Source organism: Castor canadensis, chromosome 1, assembly GCF_047511655.1.
Source record: "Castor canadensis chromosome 1, mCasCan1.hap1v2, whole genome shotgun sequence".
Lineage (NCBI taxonomy): Eukaryota > Metazoa > Chordata > Mammalia > Rodentia > Castoridae > Castor > Castor canadensis.
The window spans coordinates 56,011,156-56,032,940 of NC_133386.1; the positions used below are offsets into that span (position 1 = coordinate 56,011,156).

General features: G+C 36.4%; 1 protein-coding gene across 6 annotated transcripts in view; it reads left to right on the forward strand.

Moving 5' to 3' along the window:
- Nucleotides 1-21,785, forward strand: part of Atg5 (autophagy related 5) — a 92,992-nt gene that overhangs the window by 37,131 nt on the left and 34,076 nt on the right. For 4 of the 6 annotated variants that reach the window (XM_020186858.2, XM_074077623.1, XM_074077633.1 and 1 more), the window contains one exon: nt 19,609-19,703. The exons of 1 other annotated variant lie outside the window; for it this stretch is intronic. In XM_020186858.2, coding sequence (XP_020042447.1) covers nt 19,609-19,703 — 95 coding nt within the window. The remainder of the gene's footprint in view (nt 1-19,608; nt 19,704-21,785) is intronic. One more of the 6 variants, XM_020186859.2, reaches the window with a different exon arrangement.

The window sequence follows — 21,785 nt, forward strand, 5'->3', positions numbered from 1 at the left end:
CTTCTGAAAATGTTTGAAATGTTTAAACTGAGTCATTGGAGGATTGGGTATGGAGCATGATAGTTAAACAAAAGAGCAAAGGCCTGGTTTTTAGTCTCATCTTTACTGGTAGTCCTTAAGTCAATCACTCAGTCCCTTTGAGCTTCACTGTCTTCTGTTTAACAAGAACATGTATCTGCCTTACAGGTATCCTTAGAGGGTCGTGTGAAAGTGAAAGAAAGTAAAACTTTCTCAATGAAAAGAGTAATAATTATTATTAGAGTTGGAATTGAACCCAGGACCTAGTACATGCTAAGCACCCATGGCCTCTCAATGAAAAGAATTACTTACTTGTTTTATTTATTGGTGGCACTGGAGTTTGAATTTATGGTTTCTGCTTGCTAGGCAGACATGCTACTGCTTAAGGCATACCTCCAGCCAGAAAAGAATTATTTGGAGGTTATTTGAGTCTCTAGGACAAGATTGACAAACTGTAGTCATGGGACAGACATCTGTTTTTATAAATACAGATTTACTAGAACTCAGCCACTGCATTTATGCTACAACAGTAGAGTTAAATAGTTGTGATGGAGGTTGTAGGGCCAAAAACTTAGCATGTTATTATCTGGCCCTCCAAGAAAATGTTTGTCAAGCAACAGAAGGCTGACCAAACCTACAGTGAATAGTTGTCATTGACCTAAAATATTAATCAAAATATCATTTATTCAAATCTTGTTATAACTTAATGTCAAACATAGTCTGACAATTAACTTCATCACTATTAATATTTTTAAGCATAAAATTCCTTTTTTTCTCATACTGGCTTATCTTTCTTCAGATGTGACTATTGTTTATCTTTATTAAGTTAAATTTCATTTATTTACTTGTAAAATAGTTGAACTAAATCTAACTTAATGGTATTTGGTTATAATATACTTTGTTTCTATTTTTTATGTGGCTATAAGTTATCTTTGACAGCTATGCTTGGTTTTATTTGTGATACTTGTGATTAACTTAGCATTCTATTTTAAATATTTTGAAAATGAAGTTATTTTAGCTGGATAAGTACTGCTTATAGAAAATATATTGTGGTTATGCACTGGTAGCTTAACACCTGTAATCCTTGCTACATGGGAGGCTGAGATCAGGAGGATTGCAGTTTGAGGTCAGCCCAGGCAAATAGACCCCCATCTCCAAAATAACCAGAGTGAAATGGATTGGAAGCATAGCTCAAGCATTAGAGCACCTGCTTTGCAAGCTTGAAGACCTGAGTTCAAACTCCAGTCCCACTCCCACCCTCATCCCCCAAAAGGAGAAAAGACAAGAAAATGTGGAGTAAAATGCTAAAAGTTAATTGAAGTAAATTAGTGAAAGGTGGGTGCTTTGCATTCCTTCTGTCTGGAGTGCTCCTGATCTCCTTTTTGTCTGTTTAACTTCTACACTCATCTCTGTATGAAGCCTTCCTTCTGTTTGTTTGGTTAACATATACTTACTGAATACTTAATGTGCCTGACACAGTTGGAAGCTGTGGTCATCCAGCACTGATAGGACAGACATGGCCCATTTTCACAGAGATTACAGATAAGTGAAGGCAGAACCATTTACACTTTCATGCTGCCAGGGCTATTTATCCACCTACATGCACTTCTGCTCTTGTATTTCATCACACTCTGGCACAGTTAAATGGCTTATTTGTTCTGCTAGCATGATGCTCCTGTTTGGAGGATAGTTTATGTTGTTTATCCCTAGCACATAAAGTGAAAATTAGTAAAGAAAAGAAATATTGATTGAATGACTCCTTTATTTTATCTCTTTCCTGTGCTACCAGGAAATAATATGAACAACTTTTCATAAGTAGTATAATAAAACAGTGTATAAAATAGAGAAGTTGCCTTTTCTGAATTTATTTATGGAAATGGATTTTATGTTTAAGAATTTTTCCTTTAAAAGAAGCTCCTATCTGTGAAGTCAAAAATATTTCACCTTTTTATTCATATAATTTGTAAGTTCGACAAAATTGAGATGAAGCAGATGGTAAGTTTATTTTATTCAGTACTGCACCTGTAGAACATAATAACTAAACAGAAATTTAAACAAGTTTTGAATACTTTCAAATGCTAATTTTAATTTTGCAGTTCTCTGAAGGAGAAATAAGAAAAGCTTATGAAACCAAGAAAACTCATTTAAGACATACTGTGCCTTTCAGTGTGTTTTTATGGGTTTTCATTTTAGATATAAAAATAATCAACCTCTCTAACAGTTAATAACCACAAAAAAAGAAAATAGTATTTTTATTTTTAAGCAGTTGTCACTACATTTCTATTTAATGTCAGGTTGTTTTTCTTATATGCTGGAGATTTGAGGAAATTTACTGGGGTTTGAATTGGAGGCTTCACACTTGATAGGTAGGCACTCCACTGCTTGAGCCATACCTCCAGCCTTAGAGAATCTCTAGAAGACATTTTTTACATAAAGTATGAGTTAGTTTTTGGCCCTGCTTTTCTGAATATATATATATTTTTTATAAAAGAACAATGTTAAGTCCCATATACTTGGAAATAAAGGCAAGATTTGACTGCTAAATATGTTAAAAACATTTTGCTTATAGAGTGTAACTAGTCTTTTTAGCTAATTAATTTTTTAAAGAAATAATTTATAACATACTTTCTTTTTTTTTTTGAGAAAGAATCTCAGTAAGTATCCCAGGCTGGCCTTGAACTCTCTTGCCTCTGCCTCCCGAGTGCTGGGATTACAGGCATGTACCAGTTTTAACTTAAAACTGGTTGTCTGGTGTGGCAGAGTGCTCAAGTGTAGACCCTGTCTCAAAAGTGTGAGACCCATAGTTCAACCCCCAGTATCGCAAGAAAACAACAACAAAACAAAAGCTGAGAATCCAATGTTGGTCCGAGATGGAGTGCAAGACCTGATGTATTTATTCATTTTAGTATATCTTACCAGTTGTAAGATTGTGGCAGACTACTTTTCTCTCTTAAGTTGGAGTGTACTTACAAGGAAGGAGAGCACTGTTGGGTCTCTTCCAAGAGCAATAATCCACCCTCATCATATAATCATCTCTGTAAATCCTGACCACCTAATACCATCAGGTTGGTGGTCAAGATTTGAACATGATTTTGGAGAAGACACCAGCATTGAGTCCATAAAAGGTGTATTTTTAGCAATTGAAAAAGACTAGTATGCCCTGAATGTTGTGACCAGGAAGAAATGAGTGGCTTGAGATAAATTTGGAGAGATGGAAAATAATGTGATTATGCAAGTCCTGGTAGACCAAGGGAAAGACTGGATTTTAAGGATAATAGGAAGCTAGTGGGAAGTGATGAGATAGCAACATATGACGGGAAAACACTGTGGCTGCTGAATGTGCAATGGAATAGTAAAACGAGTAGAGTAGAAAAGCTCTGGTAGTAGTCAAGATATGAGAACATGGTGGTTTCTAAGATAGGTACTGAGAAAAGTCAATGTGTTTGGGGTTTATTTTGAAGGTAGAATTGACAAAACCTATTTTTAGGTTGGATGTAGAGTTTGGAGTGAAAGAATTATTCTGGGATCTCAATTGGGTACTTACATGGATAGTGATAAGATGGATGGATGGATGGGTGGGTAGATAGACGATATCTTAGCTAGTATTCTCATAGGTATGGAATGGGGAATAAAGCTGACTTGAGAGGTCTTCTTTGAGATGTCTATGAAATATTCAAATGGAGATACATCCTGAGTTAGCTGTTGCTAGAGTTAAATATTTTGAATGTAATAGTAGATGGAATGCTGTAGCTTCTAATTTCTCTTTTTTTATAGGACTGTTTTTGAACTCAGGATTTCACAATTGTTAGGCAGGTGCTATACTGCTTGAGACATGCCCCCAGCCATGCAAAGTCTAGTTTCATACTCTGTTTGCTTTCACAGTGAGTGACATCTTTCCTTAAGCTTCAAGTTCAAGGATATGACAGCCATTGTGTCCCAGTGACATTAGGTAATGAAATACAGAGGAATTCCATTTACTCTGGATGTTTTGTAGTTGTGTTTCCAGTTACCATTGTGGGCTTTTCTTTTTGCTTACAACAGAGCTAATGAGTCACTTTCATTCTTTTTTCTTACCTGCAATACTTTTTGTTTGCAGATAGTTGAATATGTATGTGACTTTGAAGAGTGTTGGCGTGATTAAAAAGTTGCTTAAAGCAAATTAGTAGCCTGCTTGAGTATTCAGTTCAGTTTTACTGTGGAACAGTTTATTAAGTATGTATTTTAAATCAGTCTTTCAGTGTTCTTCTTTCTGTCATTAAAAATAACGGCAGTTAATTTAACTAGTGTACAATGTAAGGCTATTTGGAATTGTCACAATGAATTCCCCCTGTAAAATGAATAGATGCTAATAAAAATGAAAAAAATGGCAGGGTTTTTAATATAAAGCCATACAGATAAATTGCTATTGAAATTAGGCGATTTAAATTGATAAGTAAATTTTGTAATTATTTGGGACTATGTCATGGTTAGTAAAAACATGGTGAAACATTTAGACAGATATTTTACAGTTCACTACAGACTATACAAACAGGTTTGTTAGAAGGAGGTTTTTCTTTTTTTTTTTGTTGTACTGGGGTTTGAACTTCAGGTCTCACCTTACTAGGTGGCAGGTACTATACCACTTGAGCCACACTCCCAGCCCTTTCTGGTTTAGTTATTCTTCAGGGAGTCTTATATTGTTACCCGTGATCCTCCTGCCTGTACCTCTCACATAGCTAGGATGACAGGCCATACAGCACACCCAGTTTATTGGTTGAGATGAGATCTTGCTAACTTTTTGCCTGGCCTGGCCTTGAACCATAATCCTCCCAGTCTCAGTCTCCCAAGTAGCTGGCATTGTAGGCAAGAACCACCACACCTAGCTATATTGTTCATCTTATATTTGGTCTCGTCTAAAGAAATAAAAAAGGCATTTTAAAATTTTTGTTATCATATTATTGTATTGCAGGTACATTGTGACATTTACAAAAGCGTTTATATCTTAGTTAAATTCATCCCCTCTACTATTCACCCTTATCCTCCTTATCCCCATTCCTGGAATAGTTTCAAAAGGTTTCATTTTTCCATTTTCATATATGCATACATAATATTTCCACCATATTCACCGTTTCCTTATATTCTCCCCCTCCCCACTGGTACATACCCCCAGACAGGACTTGTTTTACCTCCCCGTTTTTCGATTTTTAAAGAAAGTCATTTTTGTTTAAGATACAAGGAGTTTCATTATGACATTTCCATGTATATATGTATTATATCCTGAATAAAATTACTGACCTGTTTTGTTTTGGTAGGGTCTCACTGTGCATCCCAGGCTGGCCCCAAACTTACTTTCTTCCTTCCTTAGCTTCCCTAGTGCTGGGATTACAGGTGTGTAATTTAATCATGCTTGGCTTTCTCTTTTGTAGTAAGTTCAGGAAAGTCCATAAAGCTTTTCCTTATGAATATTGAAACATAGGAAAAGTAGATATACATTTTTTTGATCAATGATTCTAACTCTTGATTGTGGCTTATTTCTAGTTGAACTTACAGTATGATTTCTCTTTTCTTTTAAGACAGTTGCAGCCCCACAAACATACATACACACATGTAGGTATACTTTTAACATACTTTCAAATGAATTTTTTGTATTGGAACCTAATTTGTGGTCCTCTTAGGAGAACAAAAACTCATGTACTTTTTTTGTACATTTTTATCAGTTATTAGCAGCTTATTAACTGAGTTTCTCAAAATGTAGACCATGTGCCAGAGCATCAGCATTAAGTAAAAACTGGTTAGAAATACACCTTAGGCCAACTGAAACAGAAAGGCCACTGCTCTGGAGCAGGGTTTGTCAACCTTCACACTGTTGCCATTTTGGACCAGATAATTCTCGGATTTGACTGTGGAGATGGGGGGCTGTCCTGTGTATTATATAAGCTTCCCAGTACTCCTCCTGTCTACTCACTGGATGCCACTAACATTGTGCCTCCCTCCTCCATGCCTTACCCCCCGTTGTGACAATAATCAAACTTGTCACCAGACATTGTCCCTTAAGAACAAAGCACCTGAGTTGAGAACCACTGCTCTAGAGAGAGATGGCGTAGAGTTAGTTAATAGATAAAACTGCTTCTCCTCTTTTGGAATGGCAGTGACCACTTATTAAACACTGTTAACTCATTCCAAGTACTTTACAGTTTATATGAATTATTGCTGCCTTCACATTTTTGAAGTTTTTCATCTCTACGGCCATACCACCCTGAACGCTACCGATCTCGTCTGAAGTTTTTCATCTATTTCAGTAGCTCAGCACTTGAGGAACTTGTCCGCTTACAGTGATTCATTACCTGAATTTGGAACCAGTTTCTTTCTTTCTTTTTTTTTTGTTGGTCCTGGGGCTTGAACTTAGGTCCTCACCTTACTAGGCAGGCTTTCTATTTAATCTACTCTCCTAGCCCATTTTTTTGTTGTGTATTTTTTGAGATAAGGTTTCTCAAACAGTTTGCCTGGGGCTGGCTTCAAACAGCGATCCTCCTGATCTCAGCCTCCCAAGTAGCTAGTATTATAGATGTGAAGCACCAGCTCGTCCATTTTCTTTTTTAAACCAGAGGAATTTGGTGTATAAACAAATTAAAGTTTGGTAGCCAGCTCTTACATGCAAATTCAACCCTGTAAATGTCTTATTGTAAACATCACCGTAGTTTTTTTGGACGGTGATAATTTGTTGTTGCTAAAGTGACTGTTAAATGACATGAGTCAGTAATCATTGTTGTAAGATCAATATTGTATTTTTGAGAGTGTCTTGTATATATTTTCCTTTTACTGGGCTGGTGAAGTGACCCAAGTGGTAGTGTGCCTGACTAGCCATCTTGAGGCCCTTAGTTCAAACCCTAGTACCGCCAAAGATAAAATATATTTTCCTTTTATTAATATTCATCTCCTTCCCTAGCTCTCTTCATTTACTTGATCTAGTTCTGCATTTCTTAACTCTTCCTTTCTTCTCTCATCTCATTTAAAATTACTAGTCTGTCCCCTGCCTTTATTATCTGTTTAGGATCTGGATGGTCTGATAAAAGATTTTAGCCCAGCAGTCAGTTATGGTGGTTTAATGTGTTAACCTGTCCTCAGGTATCATGTGTTTTTAAACAAAGGCCTAGAAATTACTGGTATTGAAAATTTCATAATTTTTGGCACCTTTTCTCAACCCCTGTGCCATTCTGTTTATTCCATTTCTGCCTTTGTAGACTAATCCTGATTAGTGGGAGTGGTGATAATGAATTCTGGCTGTCAGAATTCTATATATTAATAATGCTTCCTGAACCAAAGAAATCAGTGTAAGTTTCCTGTTACTCATTGTGTGCTTTTCCTCTTTTACTACATTAGAAATTACAGAAGACTCAGAAATCTTTTATGTGAAAATCATTTAAATGTCATAAAACTAGTCAGTATTTTAAGTAACATTCAAAGAATTGCAAGATTTTCCCAATACTTGGATAACTGGATAAACATACAATTAAAAGAATACAAAATAATTAAGTTTGTTAATCTAAGATGCAGCATGTTCAGTCAAATCTTGACCATGATCTTTAAAGTGGCTTTATGGTTAAAAAACATTTCTTTCCACAGTGTCCCTTTTAGTATCCAGTCATTAAGTTCTTGGAACTCTTTTACATTTAGCTTATTTCTATCTTTCCCATTTTTAGAGGATATCAAAATGTCCTGGTGTTTTTAATTGGAGTTAATTTCAACAGTTCTAGTTGTAAATTCCAAATCACTATGTCATATTGAAAATATCAAGATTTTATGACATTCTTAAATTTGTTTCTTATTTTCGTTAACAATGCCTTAGATTTTGTTCTACTTGAATATTGACTTGTATTTACTTTTTCTGCATTTTAAAGTTGCTATTTTTATGTAAGATTTTAAGTACCTGTGATCATCTCGTGCATACTTTTTGAAAAGATAAAAAGTATTAATAGTTGTTCAGCTAGTATATAAAGAATGAGCAGTAGACAATGAGTCAAAATAGAAGTGCAAAGAGAAGGGAGACAACTTCACAGACTTGAATTAAAGAGCATTTTCTGGTGTTATGCTCTAAAGAAAATGGTATAGGATTCAGATGTTTGAGTTGAAAGGGAATAATATGGGAAATAGTGGTAGAATAATTTAAGCTTTTAATAACTTTATTGTCAGTTTTACTGCTAATATTTTCAGAAATCCTTATTGATGGGCTGGTGGAGTGGTTCAACTGGTAGAGTGCCTTCCTAGCAAGTGTGAAGCCCTGAGTTCAAAACCCAGTACTGCCAAAAAACAACAACAAAAAAAGAAATCCTTATTGAATTTGTGCCTTGTAAGATATCACACACATACACGCACGCACGCGCGCGCACACACAGAGACCATTTATAACTACAAGTTGCTGAATTTGTATTTATTTATTTATTTACTTTGAGACAGGGTCTCACTGTATAACTCAACTTGGCCTTAGCCTTGAATTCGTGATTCTCCTGCTTGTGCCTCCTGAGTGCTGAAATTATAGGCCTGTACCACCACATAGTTTAATTTTTTATTTTGGTGGTCAGAGGATTGAAAGCAGAGCCTGGCACATGCTAAGCAAGTGCTCTACCACTGAGTTCTACCCCAAGCTCAATATCTTTGTAAAACAATGCTGTTTAGTCCAAAATGAACTCATTATAGGAAGTTGATAAGTATCAATTGTAAAATTCGGGGTGGCCACTATTATTTTTTGAGATAGGCTTTGGGGGTTTTGTTTGGTTTTGGTGTTGGGTTTTTGTTTGGTTTTTTTGGTTTTGTGTTGTTTTTTAGTTCTGGGGATTTGATTGACCCAGAGCCTTGCACATGCTAGACAAGCACTCTACAACTGAGCTATATCCCCAGATCTTATTTTATTTTGAGACAGGTCTCCCCATGTTGCCCATGCTGTCCTTGCACTCAAACCCATGACCCTCCTGTTTCAGCCTTCCAAGTAGCTGGGATTATTGGTATGCCCTATCACACCCAGTGAGAGATGTATAGGTCTTTTTAGCCTTCCAAGCTGTTTTTTTTTTAAACCTTTTCATTAGTATATGATAGTTATAATGGGGTTTTGTTGTGACATTTCCATACATACCTCTGTTTGGTCATCCCCTGCATTATTCTCCCTCACCTCCTTTCTTAAAATGACTTAAAATGACAGTTTTCAGTGTTCCATATTCATGCATGTATGGAAAGTACATCGACCATATTCACCCTCTTTACTTTCTTCATTTATCCTCCCCCTCTCACTATTATCCTCCTCTTAACATGATCTGTTTTACAGTTCTGTCTTTTCATTGTTTGTTCATTGTTCAGTGGGGATTTTGCTTGATAGTTTACCTGTGAATAATTGTGCCTTAATCATTCTAACCCCCTCTGTTATTCTTCCTCACCCTTTCCCCATACCCCATATTGTTCAGCAGTTTCAGTGTATTTCTTTGTGTCTTGGTCCTCCACAGATGTGATATATTTCAATATTATTCACTATCATTCTTCTTTGCCTCCTCCCTTAGTCTGTAACAGTCCCACTTTTGGAAACGTGTTATAGATAGATAGATAATGCTCATATTTGTATTTCAATCTCTCTTCCACATATGTAAGAAAACATGATTGTTGACTTTCTGAATCTGGCTAACTTCTCTTAAACATGATGTTCTCCAGTTCCATCCATTTTCCTGTGAATGACAAAATTCCATTCTTCTTTGTGGCTGAATAAAATTCCATTGTGTATATATACCACATTTTCTTAATCCATTTATCAGTTGTAGAACATCTGGGCTGTTTCCATAGCTTGGCTACTGTGAATAATGCTGTAATAATCATGGGTGTGCAGGTGTATTTATTGTATCCTGACATATTCTTTTGGATGTATGCCTAGGAGTGGTATTGCTGGATTGTATGGAAGTTCTATTTTTAGTTTCTTGAGCCTCCACACTACTTTCCATAGTGTTTGTACTAATTTACATTTCTAGCCAACTGTATGAGGTTCTCTCTGCACCCCCCACCCCATCCTCGCCAGCATTTGTTGTTGTTTGTGTTCTTGACAATAGCCGTTCTAACAGAAGTGAGATGGAATCTTAATGTGGTTTTGATTTGTATTTCCTTTATGGCCAGGGATGTTGAGTAGTTGGGGTTTTTTTTGTTTGTTTGTTTCTTTGCTGTGGTACATTAGTACCTTACAGCTGCTATTGGCCTGATGACCTAGAGAAATCATTTACCTGCTTTCGCCTGAAGTTTTCTTCTCTAAAATGAGAACTGCATCAGTAACTTATGTGAAAACAGCATAATATCTTGAGTTTTAAAAATGACTAAATTCTATACAGATGTATGTTAAAGGAAGTGATTGTTACTGATGGGAATCCTCAGCTCCCTCTTAGTCTCACTCTGGGGTCGCCTTGGTGTTGTATTGTTTAATACCACCGTTAACCAGTCAGAACATTTGATAACAATTTTTATTCCTCACCTCCCCACCCTTCTACCACTCTTCTACCCCTCCCTTCCTCAGCAGTCCTGTGATTTGAACTCAGGGCTTTGTTCTTACTAGTCAGGTGCTATACTCCTTGAGCCACATTCTCAGCCCCTTTTGCTTTAGTTATTTTTTGGATAGGATTTCCCTTTTCCTAGGAGCTGGACCACTGTGCTCCTACTTATGCCTCCCATGTAGCTGGGTTTATAGGCATGAGGCATCACTCCAGGCTTGTGTATTGAGATTGGGGGGGGGGGTCTTACTACCTTTTTGCATGGGCTGGCCTTGAACCTTGATCCTCTAGATCTCAACTTCTTGAGTAGCTATGATTACAGGTGTGAGCCACCACACCTTGCTCTGTGATACACTTTTGAATTAAGTATTGGTTGCTTGGTCTTCTCTGCCTTTTGAGAATATGGGGATGGATGGATGAAAGGACCCATCATTAAGTACTACTAGGGTGAAACAACCAACTAATCAGAAAGAAAGGACTAATCAGTCTTTTTATAGAGATTGTGGTAATTTTATGCACCAGTTTGCTTTTCCAACTACATATGTAGTAAAGAGGAAAGCCTGTTGTGTACTTGTTTTACTTCATTTTTAATTTTCTATAGCTCCTAGTACTAGTGAGGTGCATAATAGCTTGAGAGATATCACGCTGCATACTTCTAATAGCACACTGTTCCCTCTGTTTATTGTTTTTATTCTTTCTTTAGTGGTGTTTGCAATATCTAATCTCAACTGTTTGCAAATTGGGAATTTGTTTTAAAGGGGTACTTGAATCAAGGACAGATTAGATATTACTGTGTTCTGTTTGTAACCAGATAGAGATTATTATAATTAGTAAATTTCTGTGCTATTCCAGCTGGGATAGTTTTATATGCATTATCTCATGATTCTGTATAAGAATTAGGTAAATAGCTGGGTGCTGGTGGTTCACGCTTGTAATCCCAGCTACTCAGGAGGCAGGTCAGGAGGATCCCAGTTCAAAGCCAGTTTGGGTAAATAACTCAAAAGACTCTGTCTTGAAAATACCGAACCCAAAAAAGGGCTGGTAGAGTGGTAGAGCGCCTGCCTAGCAAGCATGAAGCTCTGAGTTCAAACCTCAGTACCACCAAAAGAAAAAAAGAAAGAAGTAGGTATATATTATCAACTTGGCAAATGAGGAAATAAGCTTAGCCAAAGTAACCTGGAATGTGAAGATTCTGATTCCAAGTCACCCTGGTTCAAAGTGAAGGCATTTTTCATAACATCTGGAGGTTATTAACTCTGGCTCCATGTTAGTAATCTGGGGAGCTTCCAAAAAGTACCAGTGCTAGGGATTTAGAGCTGGTCTGGGGAGGGTCCCACACGTTGGGATTGTGAAATGGTCCTTAGATAATCCTAGTGAGCACTACACCTGTACACTACACCTCTAGTGACCACTGGTACCCTTTGTTTGGAAACTTTTGCTACTTGACAATGAGTAATCATCAATAGTATATTCCAATGCACATTGACTTACAAGGAACTAAAGGGATCTGTATTAGATAAAGAGAGAATATCTTGCATCATAAGCACTGCAAAGACTATAGTGAGCATAATATGAGCTATCCTTTTATCTGTGGGTCTTTCACAAAAAAAATTGAGTTTTGTCACTTTCTGAGTAAGTGAAAATTAATTTGATTAGTAGTGTTTTGGCCTAAGAAAGAACATTTTCTTAATTTATAGTAGTTTTGAAAAGTCATACAGCAAATTGTTGGTTTTAAATCTATGATTTAAACAGGAGTATGTTTAGATAATTAGTCCTGGGCTACCATTGTGCTCTAACTCTGTAAATCTCTTTGGAAAATAAACTACTTTAAAGATTGTCCTTTTGATTCAGAGAAGATGTGAGAAAACAAAGTCCTTGCCTCTTCAGAACTTACATTTTAGCTAAGATAGATATAAATAAATTGTAAATAGGGCAATTTTAAGTAATGATTAGTGCTTAGAGGAAAATAGCTGTGTAGGGAATGGTTGAAGAGTGGAGCAACTGTAGCTTGGGAATATGAAGGAAATTTGAAATGATGAGAAGGAAGCAGCTATGTGATGATGAGCCAGGTTCATAGTTCTAGGCTGCAAAAACTATGAGGTGAGAACAAGTTTGGCATTTTCTAGGGGCACCAAAGAAAAGTGGTGTGACTTCGGTTTAGTAAGTAATCGAGGTAGTAATTTAGTAATGTAGGCAGTGAAAGTTAAGAAGGGAGTCTGTTCCCTGGGGAAGAGGCACTTTACTACTGATAGTATTTATTTAGCTTCCTGCCAGCAGAGTTGGGTGTGGAGTCGTCTGCCCTAGTTGCAGGTAATGAGGGAATATTTTTTTTAAAAGTTGATCCTTGTACTTAAAATAACCATGTTGTTAAAGTGTATCATAACATATTCTTTATGACCCAGAGAGAAATGTTTGAAAAATTTGCTCATTACTGATATGATTTAGTTTTTGTTTAAAAGAGCATTCTGCCTGGTGTGTGGCAGGGATAAACATGGAGCCTGGTGTGTGGCAGGGATAAACTAGGAGCCTGTTGCATTAGTTGAGATGAGAGTGATTTGGATGAAAGTGGTACCAATGAGCACAGGAGTTAATTGCTTCAGATAGATAGATAGATAGGTGGATGGATGGATGGACAGATGGATGGATAGTTGTCCTTTATGCCCATTTTTAACAAGAAAGTAAATATCTTCTGTGAGTTTATTCTCAGACAGCAGTAGTCTGTCAGAGTTTTCCTATGATCCAGGTTTTATTGTTCTTTTGATTCACGTGAACCAGAAATTTCCTTATTGCCAGGATGTGTTTATGTACAGGATTTAGGATTAGCCATCTTAAAGGCCTTTCTACAGAAGCCAAGCCACTGCTCCTGCCTATTGGTGTGTTCAGGGGTCATGAAGCCTTTTCAAGGTTACTTTGCTTTGGTTAGGAGGTCTCCTTGAGGTATTTCTCAGCTACTTCAGTTACTTTAACCATCATGCGGTAGATCCAAAGTCCGTTGTGGCTTGTATACAGATGTGTGTTTGTGTGAAGTTCTGGTATGTAGCATGCAAGCACCAATGGATGTACTTAGGGAAAGAGACTGCTTCTTGCCCCTAGTTAAGCCCAATGCCCTGATAGAAATGATTCTCTTAATTTGACTTGGCTCAGAAGACAAATGAATTTGAAGATAGAGGTCATTTGACACCTGCTTTTGCCATCCTGGCAGTAATTCCTATTTGCTCCACCCCCCTTTTCCCTTCTATTTTGCTTTACAAAGGTAGTTAACATATCACATATAAAGAAATTAATTCAAATAGGTCTATATTTGGATGTTTTCTGATGCATTTCTTGAACATCTCTAGTTAAAACACAACACATACTACACAGCTACTTGTATTCCTGATTTGCATAATACTGGTGATAGAAGCAAAATTTTATAAAGAGTGGGTTCCCCTCAGTAGGGATTTTCAGCCACTTGCTTTTGTGTTCAAAGGACAGATAAAGGAGTCTTCTATGTCCTATCATAGTGATGTCTATTTGCTGTAACAGTTGTCTTTGACATTGTTAAGAACCAGACGTATATGTATGTGCATGGGGGTGTACTCTCACCCCTTCCCTATTATATGAGGGTCCTAACCAACTGAAATAAGCTTTTGTAGCAATCCCTGGAGTTCTCCTGACATGTTCTCCATTTCTCCTTTGGAGGGTATAAAGCACAGTACTTCTAGCATAAAATGTTGAAAATTATTTTGCCTGGAGTTCTTTGTTCCCATAAAGCTTAAATGGAGGAATAGATAAATCCTTTATAGATTAATACTTTTTTCCTGCTGTTTTTCCATATAAGGAACACACAATACCAAGTCAAACAACTTTGTCTCTTATACATCTTGGGGAGATCTGAAATTTTCTTCCCTTCCCTTTCTTTCACATCCCATGGATTGAACTCAGGGCCTCTATCCTGGGAATCTACCAAACACTCTATCCTTGAATTACATGGATTTTCTTACTGAATTAAAAAAAAAATTGGAAGACTAACATAAAAGTTTAATTTAGCGTAGAATGAGAAATGATTGGTGGCCACCAGGACTTTTGATGAATTCTATTTTTAACTCCTTTTAAAAAGTGTTCCTTTAGTACAAAAAATGAAGCTTGATTTTGTAGTCTTAAATGTTAATTGTTTTAAAAAAAGAAAACAGTTATTAGTCATATTGCAAGTTTGGTCAGGGAGTGTATTTGTTATCTTCTTTTTTCCTAGTGTATGAATAAATTAAGTAACTGCTAGTTTTAATCTTTTCCTACTTCGTTCTTTTAAATTTGAAGTTTTTTAAGTTGCTGTATATTTATTATAGATACAAAACAGATGTGTAATTATATACAATTTAAAAATTGGATAGCCAAAGATCATTATGATTTTTATTATTTAAAAGTACTGGTCTTGATGACCTATAAAACAAATCACTAGTTTTATGACTTTTAATAACTAATAGTATAGTGCCACTACTAATATATTTCTTCGAAACAAGTTGATATGTTTTTGGTTTGTTAATATTTAAGAAGATAGTAAAGCATCTTTTATTAACTTTTATTTTTAATTACTGACTAGAGTGTGGAAGAGATAGAAATATTACAAAAAATCAGTGTGAATGGCACTTGCTGTATACTCAATCTTAACACTAATTTTTTTTACTTCTAGTTATATCTTCTAGTAACTTTTACCTATAAAATTTAGTCTATTCTGTGCTTTTAAAATAGCTTAGAAAATGCTCATTTCTTATAAGAATATGACATTTTATAAGAAGATTAAAAAAGAACATTGATTAATATAGTTCTTTTACTGTGTCTTCCTTTCAAAAGTAGTTGTATCTATTTGGGCCCAGCCAGGAGATAGACACCTCATAGTGGGTTTAAGCAGGGTAAGTTTTATAAAGAATTATTAAACTCTAATAAAAAAGTGATATGAGAAGGCTATTTATGGTATATAAGTAGGGCTGAGAGTAATGGACAGACAAACTTGAATGGAACCCCTTTCCATAGCACTGGTGTTTGGACCTCAGTAAGGAAGGTATAGTTTAGTCCACCAAATTAGACAAGGTTACTCTTGTGCCCAGATCAGAGGCAGTCTAGTCCATGTGCAGTCAGGGCAATCTGGAGTGCAGCTGATTAGCGACAGGTGGCGTGGCATGTAGAGGGACTAGGGATCTGTGGGAAAGGGGAGACTGTATCAGTGCATTTGGCCTCCAGTGTGCCTGTGCAGGCAGGAAGCCTTTGAAGTGCTGCAATGTGTATTGAGAGGGCAGGTTATTTCTAGGCAGAGTTGCTCTGCCTATGTCCCTGAGAAGACCGAATACCTGGGCATGTGGCCAGGGTGATACTCCATTTGAGGTCCCTACCCCAATGCCACTGCTCTACTGTGCAGCTGTTGGGAACTATAGCAGAGCCATTTGGCCTGCAGTCTTTTAGCACTCTTTGCTAAGAAATTGGACAGTGGTTGTTACTGTAGAGAATTTCAAAGGATTTGTGTCCCTATGTCAGTGCATATACTGAAGGGTGAATTTGGAGCTGAAGGTCAGTAAGTTAGTAACTGCCACAGTAATATCCCCTTTTTCTCTCCCCAGTTTACATCTTTTTTTTTTTTTTTTTTGGGGGGTTTTTTGGCCCTGTGTTTTACAAATCTTTTTACTAATTGCCTTTCTGTGCCTTTGATTAATCCTTTCTTTAGCATCATTGACATTTTGGGTCAGGTGAGAGAGTTGTCCTATGTATTATACAGTAAGCCCACCTTATTTGTGGATTTATTGCATGTGGTTTAAAAAAATTTTAATTCCTGTTTGTGGGTTACACAGTTCAGTTGATGCAGAAAAGCCCTCAGTCAGTCCCTCATTGTCATTAGTTGTGTTTAAGTCATTTTGTGATAAGTTGAGTGTTTCCCTGCTCTTAAATTTGTGAAAATAAGTCTCCCCAAAAGCAAGGTAAAAGTGAATGTGCTTAACTTAAACGATGAAGTAAAAATTTTAGATTTGTTGAAAGGCAGTGTATATTTAGCCGAAGTTGGGTGGAATTATGGGAAAAAATGAGCCAACCATCAGCAGTACTGTACTGAGCTCTATACATCATCCTAAGCTTTGCGGTTGTTCTTCAACAGTGGTCTCCTTGGAAACATGTCCTCCGGAATACCAAGGGTCCTACTGTAGCATTGGCATTTGGCAGCATTCTTGTCTTTAAGCCACTACATGCTACTCATATATACAGTTTTGACAACCAAAGATGTTTCTAGATATTACCAAATGTTCCCTAGTGTGCAAAATCGTCTTGGTTGGGAATTACTGCTTTATGGTGTGTGTGTGTGTTAGAATCAGTGTAAATCTATATTAATTAGGGTTGGATTGTGTGGGTTTTTTTTTAAACAGGTTCATTTTAATAAAGGAGGAGTCTTAATCAAAAGTTTAGTTTTAGAAGAGACATTAGAAATTATTTAGGGTCCAGTGTAGTGGCCTATTATCATACCTATTATCCTAGCTACTTGGGAGGATTAGAGTTCAAGGCTAGCCCAGGCAAAAAGTTAGCAAGGCTCCCATCTCAAAATAAGCAGGTATGGTGGTGCATGTCTAATCCCAGGTATGTGGGAGGCATAGGTAGCAGAATTCAGGTTCAAGGCCAGCTTGCACAAAACGTGAGACCCTATCAAAACAAAAACAAAAAACAAAACAACTTAAACCAAAAGGGCTGGGGGTGTGGTGCTCAAATGGTAGAGTGCCCTGAGTTCAGACCTCAGTACTGCTTAAGGAGGGGGAAAAAATAAATTACTTAATACCTTAATATTTGAATTAAATTTGAATTTAATGGTTTAAATTAATTTAGTTAATGTAATGGCTTTGTTTTTAGTTACCTTGCTATTTACAGGGTTTAAGATTAGAGAATCCCCATTTTGTTATTTCCTTGTTTGTGATTTGTTGTTCATTTTTTTTGTTTGAGATCTGTCTTTCTATATATGGCTGAGGCATTTCAAGTCTGTATAAAGAATCATTTTAGTTCCTTGTCACATTATTGCTTGATGCCTTATGATAGTTTTTTTTTAAATATTGAAAGAATAATTGGTGCTTATATGAAATGCTGTCCCAAATGAGCTACTCTTAGCATTCATATAGTTTTTTGAAATAGTTGTGTATTCAATTGGAAGACCCAGATTCTGGTCTTTTAACCTGGGCTTCATCATCTGTGAAATTGTACTTGACTAACTAGATTCAGAATTCCCTATCCAACTAGTTCTAATGTGGAATGAATAATCCCCCAGGTTGGAGTTGAAGATAAAAGCAAAGGCTTTACATCTGTCACCTACTCTAGGACAGACATCACAGAGGCAATTAAATTTTTTTTGTATAGTTAATACAGACTTAAGCAGTATTAGTAGACTATACTTAGATTCTGTAAGACAAGTCCAGTAGTAGAGTATTGAGCTGAAATTTTGTAGCTCTTACTTGCTTTACAGAGTTTTGATTCTGATAAAATTTTCTGAGTATAAAAGTATTTTTTATAACCTAGAATCCTAGGCAAGCTAAAACAGAGCTGCTTAAAAAACAATGTACAGAAGTGGAGAAAATATTTGCAATCACATATTGGGTCAGGGCTTGTATCTAAAATGTGTAAAGAATTCTTATAAGCTCCAGCTCTGAAGAACCCAATTTTAAAAAGGACAAAGGATTTGTCCAAATAATATACACAAATGGCCAGTACACAGAAAACGCTCAGCTTTACTAGTCATTAGAAAATACAAATCAAAACCACTGTGAGTTGCTCCTTCACACTGTTGGAATTAATAATCCTCCAGTGTTAAAAACAGACATACAAGAGACAGCAAATCTTGACAAGGCAATTTTCTCTTGATCAAGAGGGTGCAAGCATGTGCTCACTCCCACTAAGCAAACACGAAAGCACAAAATGGCTGAGAGTGGCTCCTCTTTATATCCCTGACACAGTCGTACCTGCCTCTCACCTGGGATTTGTTCAGGTCAGAGGTTCACAATCTCCCTCGATTGGATAAAAGGCTTGGGGGATGGGTTAGGGCATGCAGTTTGGTGGGCAATGGAGTCATACAAGAATCCAGAAGAAAAAGCAAGGACTCTTTAAACATGCAAGTTACCTAAGATGGTGACCTGAGGAATTTTTAAGTAATCTAAGAGGGTAACAAATACTTTGACAGAAAAGATCATTTTTCTTACAACACCAACTAGGAAAATATACTTAGCACTGGCCATGACATGGACAAATTGGAACTGATGCCTTGCTGGTGGGAGTGGAAATTGGTTCATTCATTTTGGAAAACAGGTTGTTGGCTCCTCAGAACATAGTTACCATGTAGCAGTTGAACAGAGTTGTGGTATAATCCAGCAAGTCTACTTTTACAGTACTACATGAGACAATTAACAATATATGTTCCCCCCAAAATGTGTGTGCTCATGTTCCTAGTGACATTATTTGCAATAGCCAAAAAGTAGAAACAACTCAAATGTTTGTAAACTCATCACTAAAGCAAAATCTTGTAAATCCATACCATGAAATGTTTACTTGAGAATAAAAACAAATGAAATTCGATTTGCAAATTGTATCCTAGTAATGCTTGCATCAAACCTGAAAATCTTTCTGAAAAAAGGAAATTAATCTGAGATTGAACTGCACTGGACAGTTTACAAGGGCCAGTTCCACATTTCTTTTAAAAACCATTTTATTGCTTTTATTTTTGATGTTGAATTAGTGTTCGGTATTTTAATTTGATTCTTTATACAAGTTCTAGCTTAGCATTTAGGTTACTTAAATTTGTGCTTTTATAGGTTAGCTGTAGGAATAGGACCAGGAATAAAGATATCTGTCTCTACATGCTGTTCTTAGTCTAATAACAGAAGTAGTCATGTATCTGTTTCGGGATTCTCTTATAAGAAAATATGCCTATATGAGTGGGAAGAGGAAAATATTTAGAAAATTGCATATTTATGTTCAGTTAAGAAGAAATAAGTTTAAGAGAAAATAATGTTATTTCCCAGAAGCTTCTTAGAGGTTAAGACTTTCATGTCTTCATATGAGGTATTGCACAATGATGTTCATTTTCAGTCATTACTTTATATCATTGCAGACAGGTTTGACCAGTTTTGGGCCATCAATCGGAAACTCATGGAATATCCTGCAGAAGAAAATGGATTTCGTTATATCCCTTTTAGAATATATCAGGTAGGAAGTAACTCTTTGAAAAATGCTTTTTTTTTTTTGAGACATAGTTTCACTGGCCTTGATTTCACTGTGTATACCAGGCTAATTTGGAACTGGCCAGCCTCCTATCTCTGCCTCCTAAGTACTGAGATTATAGGTATAGATAAAAAAAAAAAAATACCCATTTTTGAAAGTCTCAGATGTCTTACTTCTTGAAGCACTTAGTACACAATTCTTATGTTGCATGATAACTAAACAGTATTGAGGTTTTTTGGAGTCATGTCTGTTGTTAGTAATCAAATCAAACATTACCCTGAAATATTTGACTCATACACAGACATTGCTAATAGTTCATGGTTTTTATTTGCTGATTATCTTACTTGCTATAATTTATTTGCAAGTCAATTTTCAAGTCAATACTTGAAGAGCTTTTGAAGTCTTTCATGCTGTGCACTAGGGGTAAGAAATTTGATTTGTATGGTGTTCATATTCCTATCTGAAGGCAGACAAAGCAATGCTCTGCCTTCTTGTTTCACCTGTCATACTGTAAAAAACACCCATTTCATAGTCTAGTTAGTGCTGTGTTTTCTGTGCTTTTATTTTCATGGGTTTTGCTATTTTAAATGGATCCCAGGCACAGTGCTGTATTGACAAAGAAACACACATAAAGTATGGCTGTGTGTAGGTAATGATCATATCGTGACAAAGACACAAAAACGTATCACCTATTTCCCCTAGGTACACTGGATCAGTATTTGCAAATTCAGTGTTTTTACTGACTTTATAGACTATAACTACCACAAATAAGGAGAATTAGCTAGCTATGTCTATCTGATTCAGATGGTGAGTCCTCAGGATTGTACAAAAGAATATAGTTGCAGTTCTTTTGAGTCTGGGAGTGTAAATCGGTGCTTGAGCACTTGCAAGCCTACATGAGGCCCTGGATTCAGTCCCTAGCCCTAAGGGGAAAGAAATTGTTAATTTAGAAAGCAAGGTACCTAGTTTAATGAAAAATCAGTAACAGGAATTGGAAACAGTTTCAGAAGCATAGACTAATGTTGTAGGATACTGTGTAACTCAAAGCTCAATCTACTGTAAGAATTAGAATGAGTAGTTCTGATTTAGTGTCACAGTATGATTTCCAAGTGGCTTGTATTTTCATGAAGGCAGCATTGTTGCTTATGTTCATGCTCTGATCAAGTGTCTAGCATGTGATTTTTTTGTTGTTGTTGTTAACTTTGTAATTTATTTGTATTTCCTTCTACCATGAGTACCCTAAAGGATTCCCACAGACTCTGAAGACATTTCCAAAAGAAGAGTTCCAAAATTGTTTTGAGATTTACGCCTCCTGGTACTTGTAGACTGTTCAGTTCTAGCATATATTTTAGTGATACTGTAGTTTCTTTATTATAAATACTTTAAACTCTTAAGGGAAAGTTTATTTTAATATTACTTAATGTCGGTAACAGTGTTGTCAGTAATAGTGGTGTACAGAGCATAACATTCTTTTTGTTATGCTAGAAAATTGTAAGATTAGTCTATATTTCTCACTGTGACATCCAGAAAAACACTGAGCAGCAGGGGAGTTGACAGAGTGTGTGTATGGAGAGAAGGCTTTTGTTTTATCTTGACACAGGGTCTTTTTATGTACCCCATGGTGGTCTTGCCATAGCCTCTTATGAGGTTACAGGCATGTACCACCTTACCCAGTTTTCAAGAAAGTGGTTTTTACAAAATTTTGTCACTGACTAGAAAGTTGAGAAGTAGAGAATTTTCAAAATTGTTTGACCAAAACTGGCTACCAGGTGGAGGTTCTCTCAGAACAGTTTCCTGCCTCATCTTTCCTGTGTGTGGGCAGTTGGGCAGTTTCTCCTCAAACAGAGACAAAGAGCTTCAGGACTTTTTTGGTGCTCAGTTGATATATATAACTTTTCTTTTGGCTTTAGGCCATTTCCATTTTGGTTCTTACTTGAATTTGAATAGGTTAGAAATATGAATTGTTTGTCAATACAAAAATATAGGAGTTCTGGTTTTTGCTAGCATAACATTCTGGCTTTCCCTGTTTCCCTATTTTGCATTTTTGAATCTTCATTTTGCTCTGAC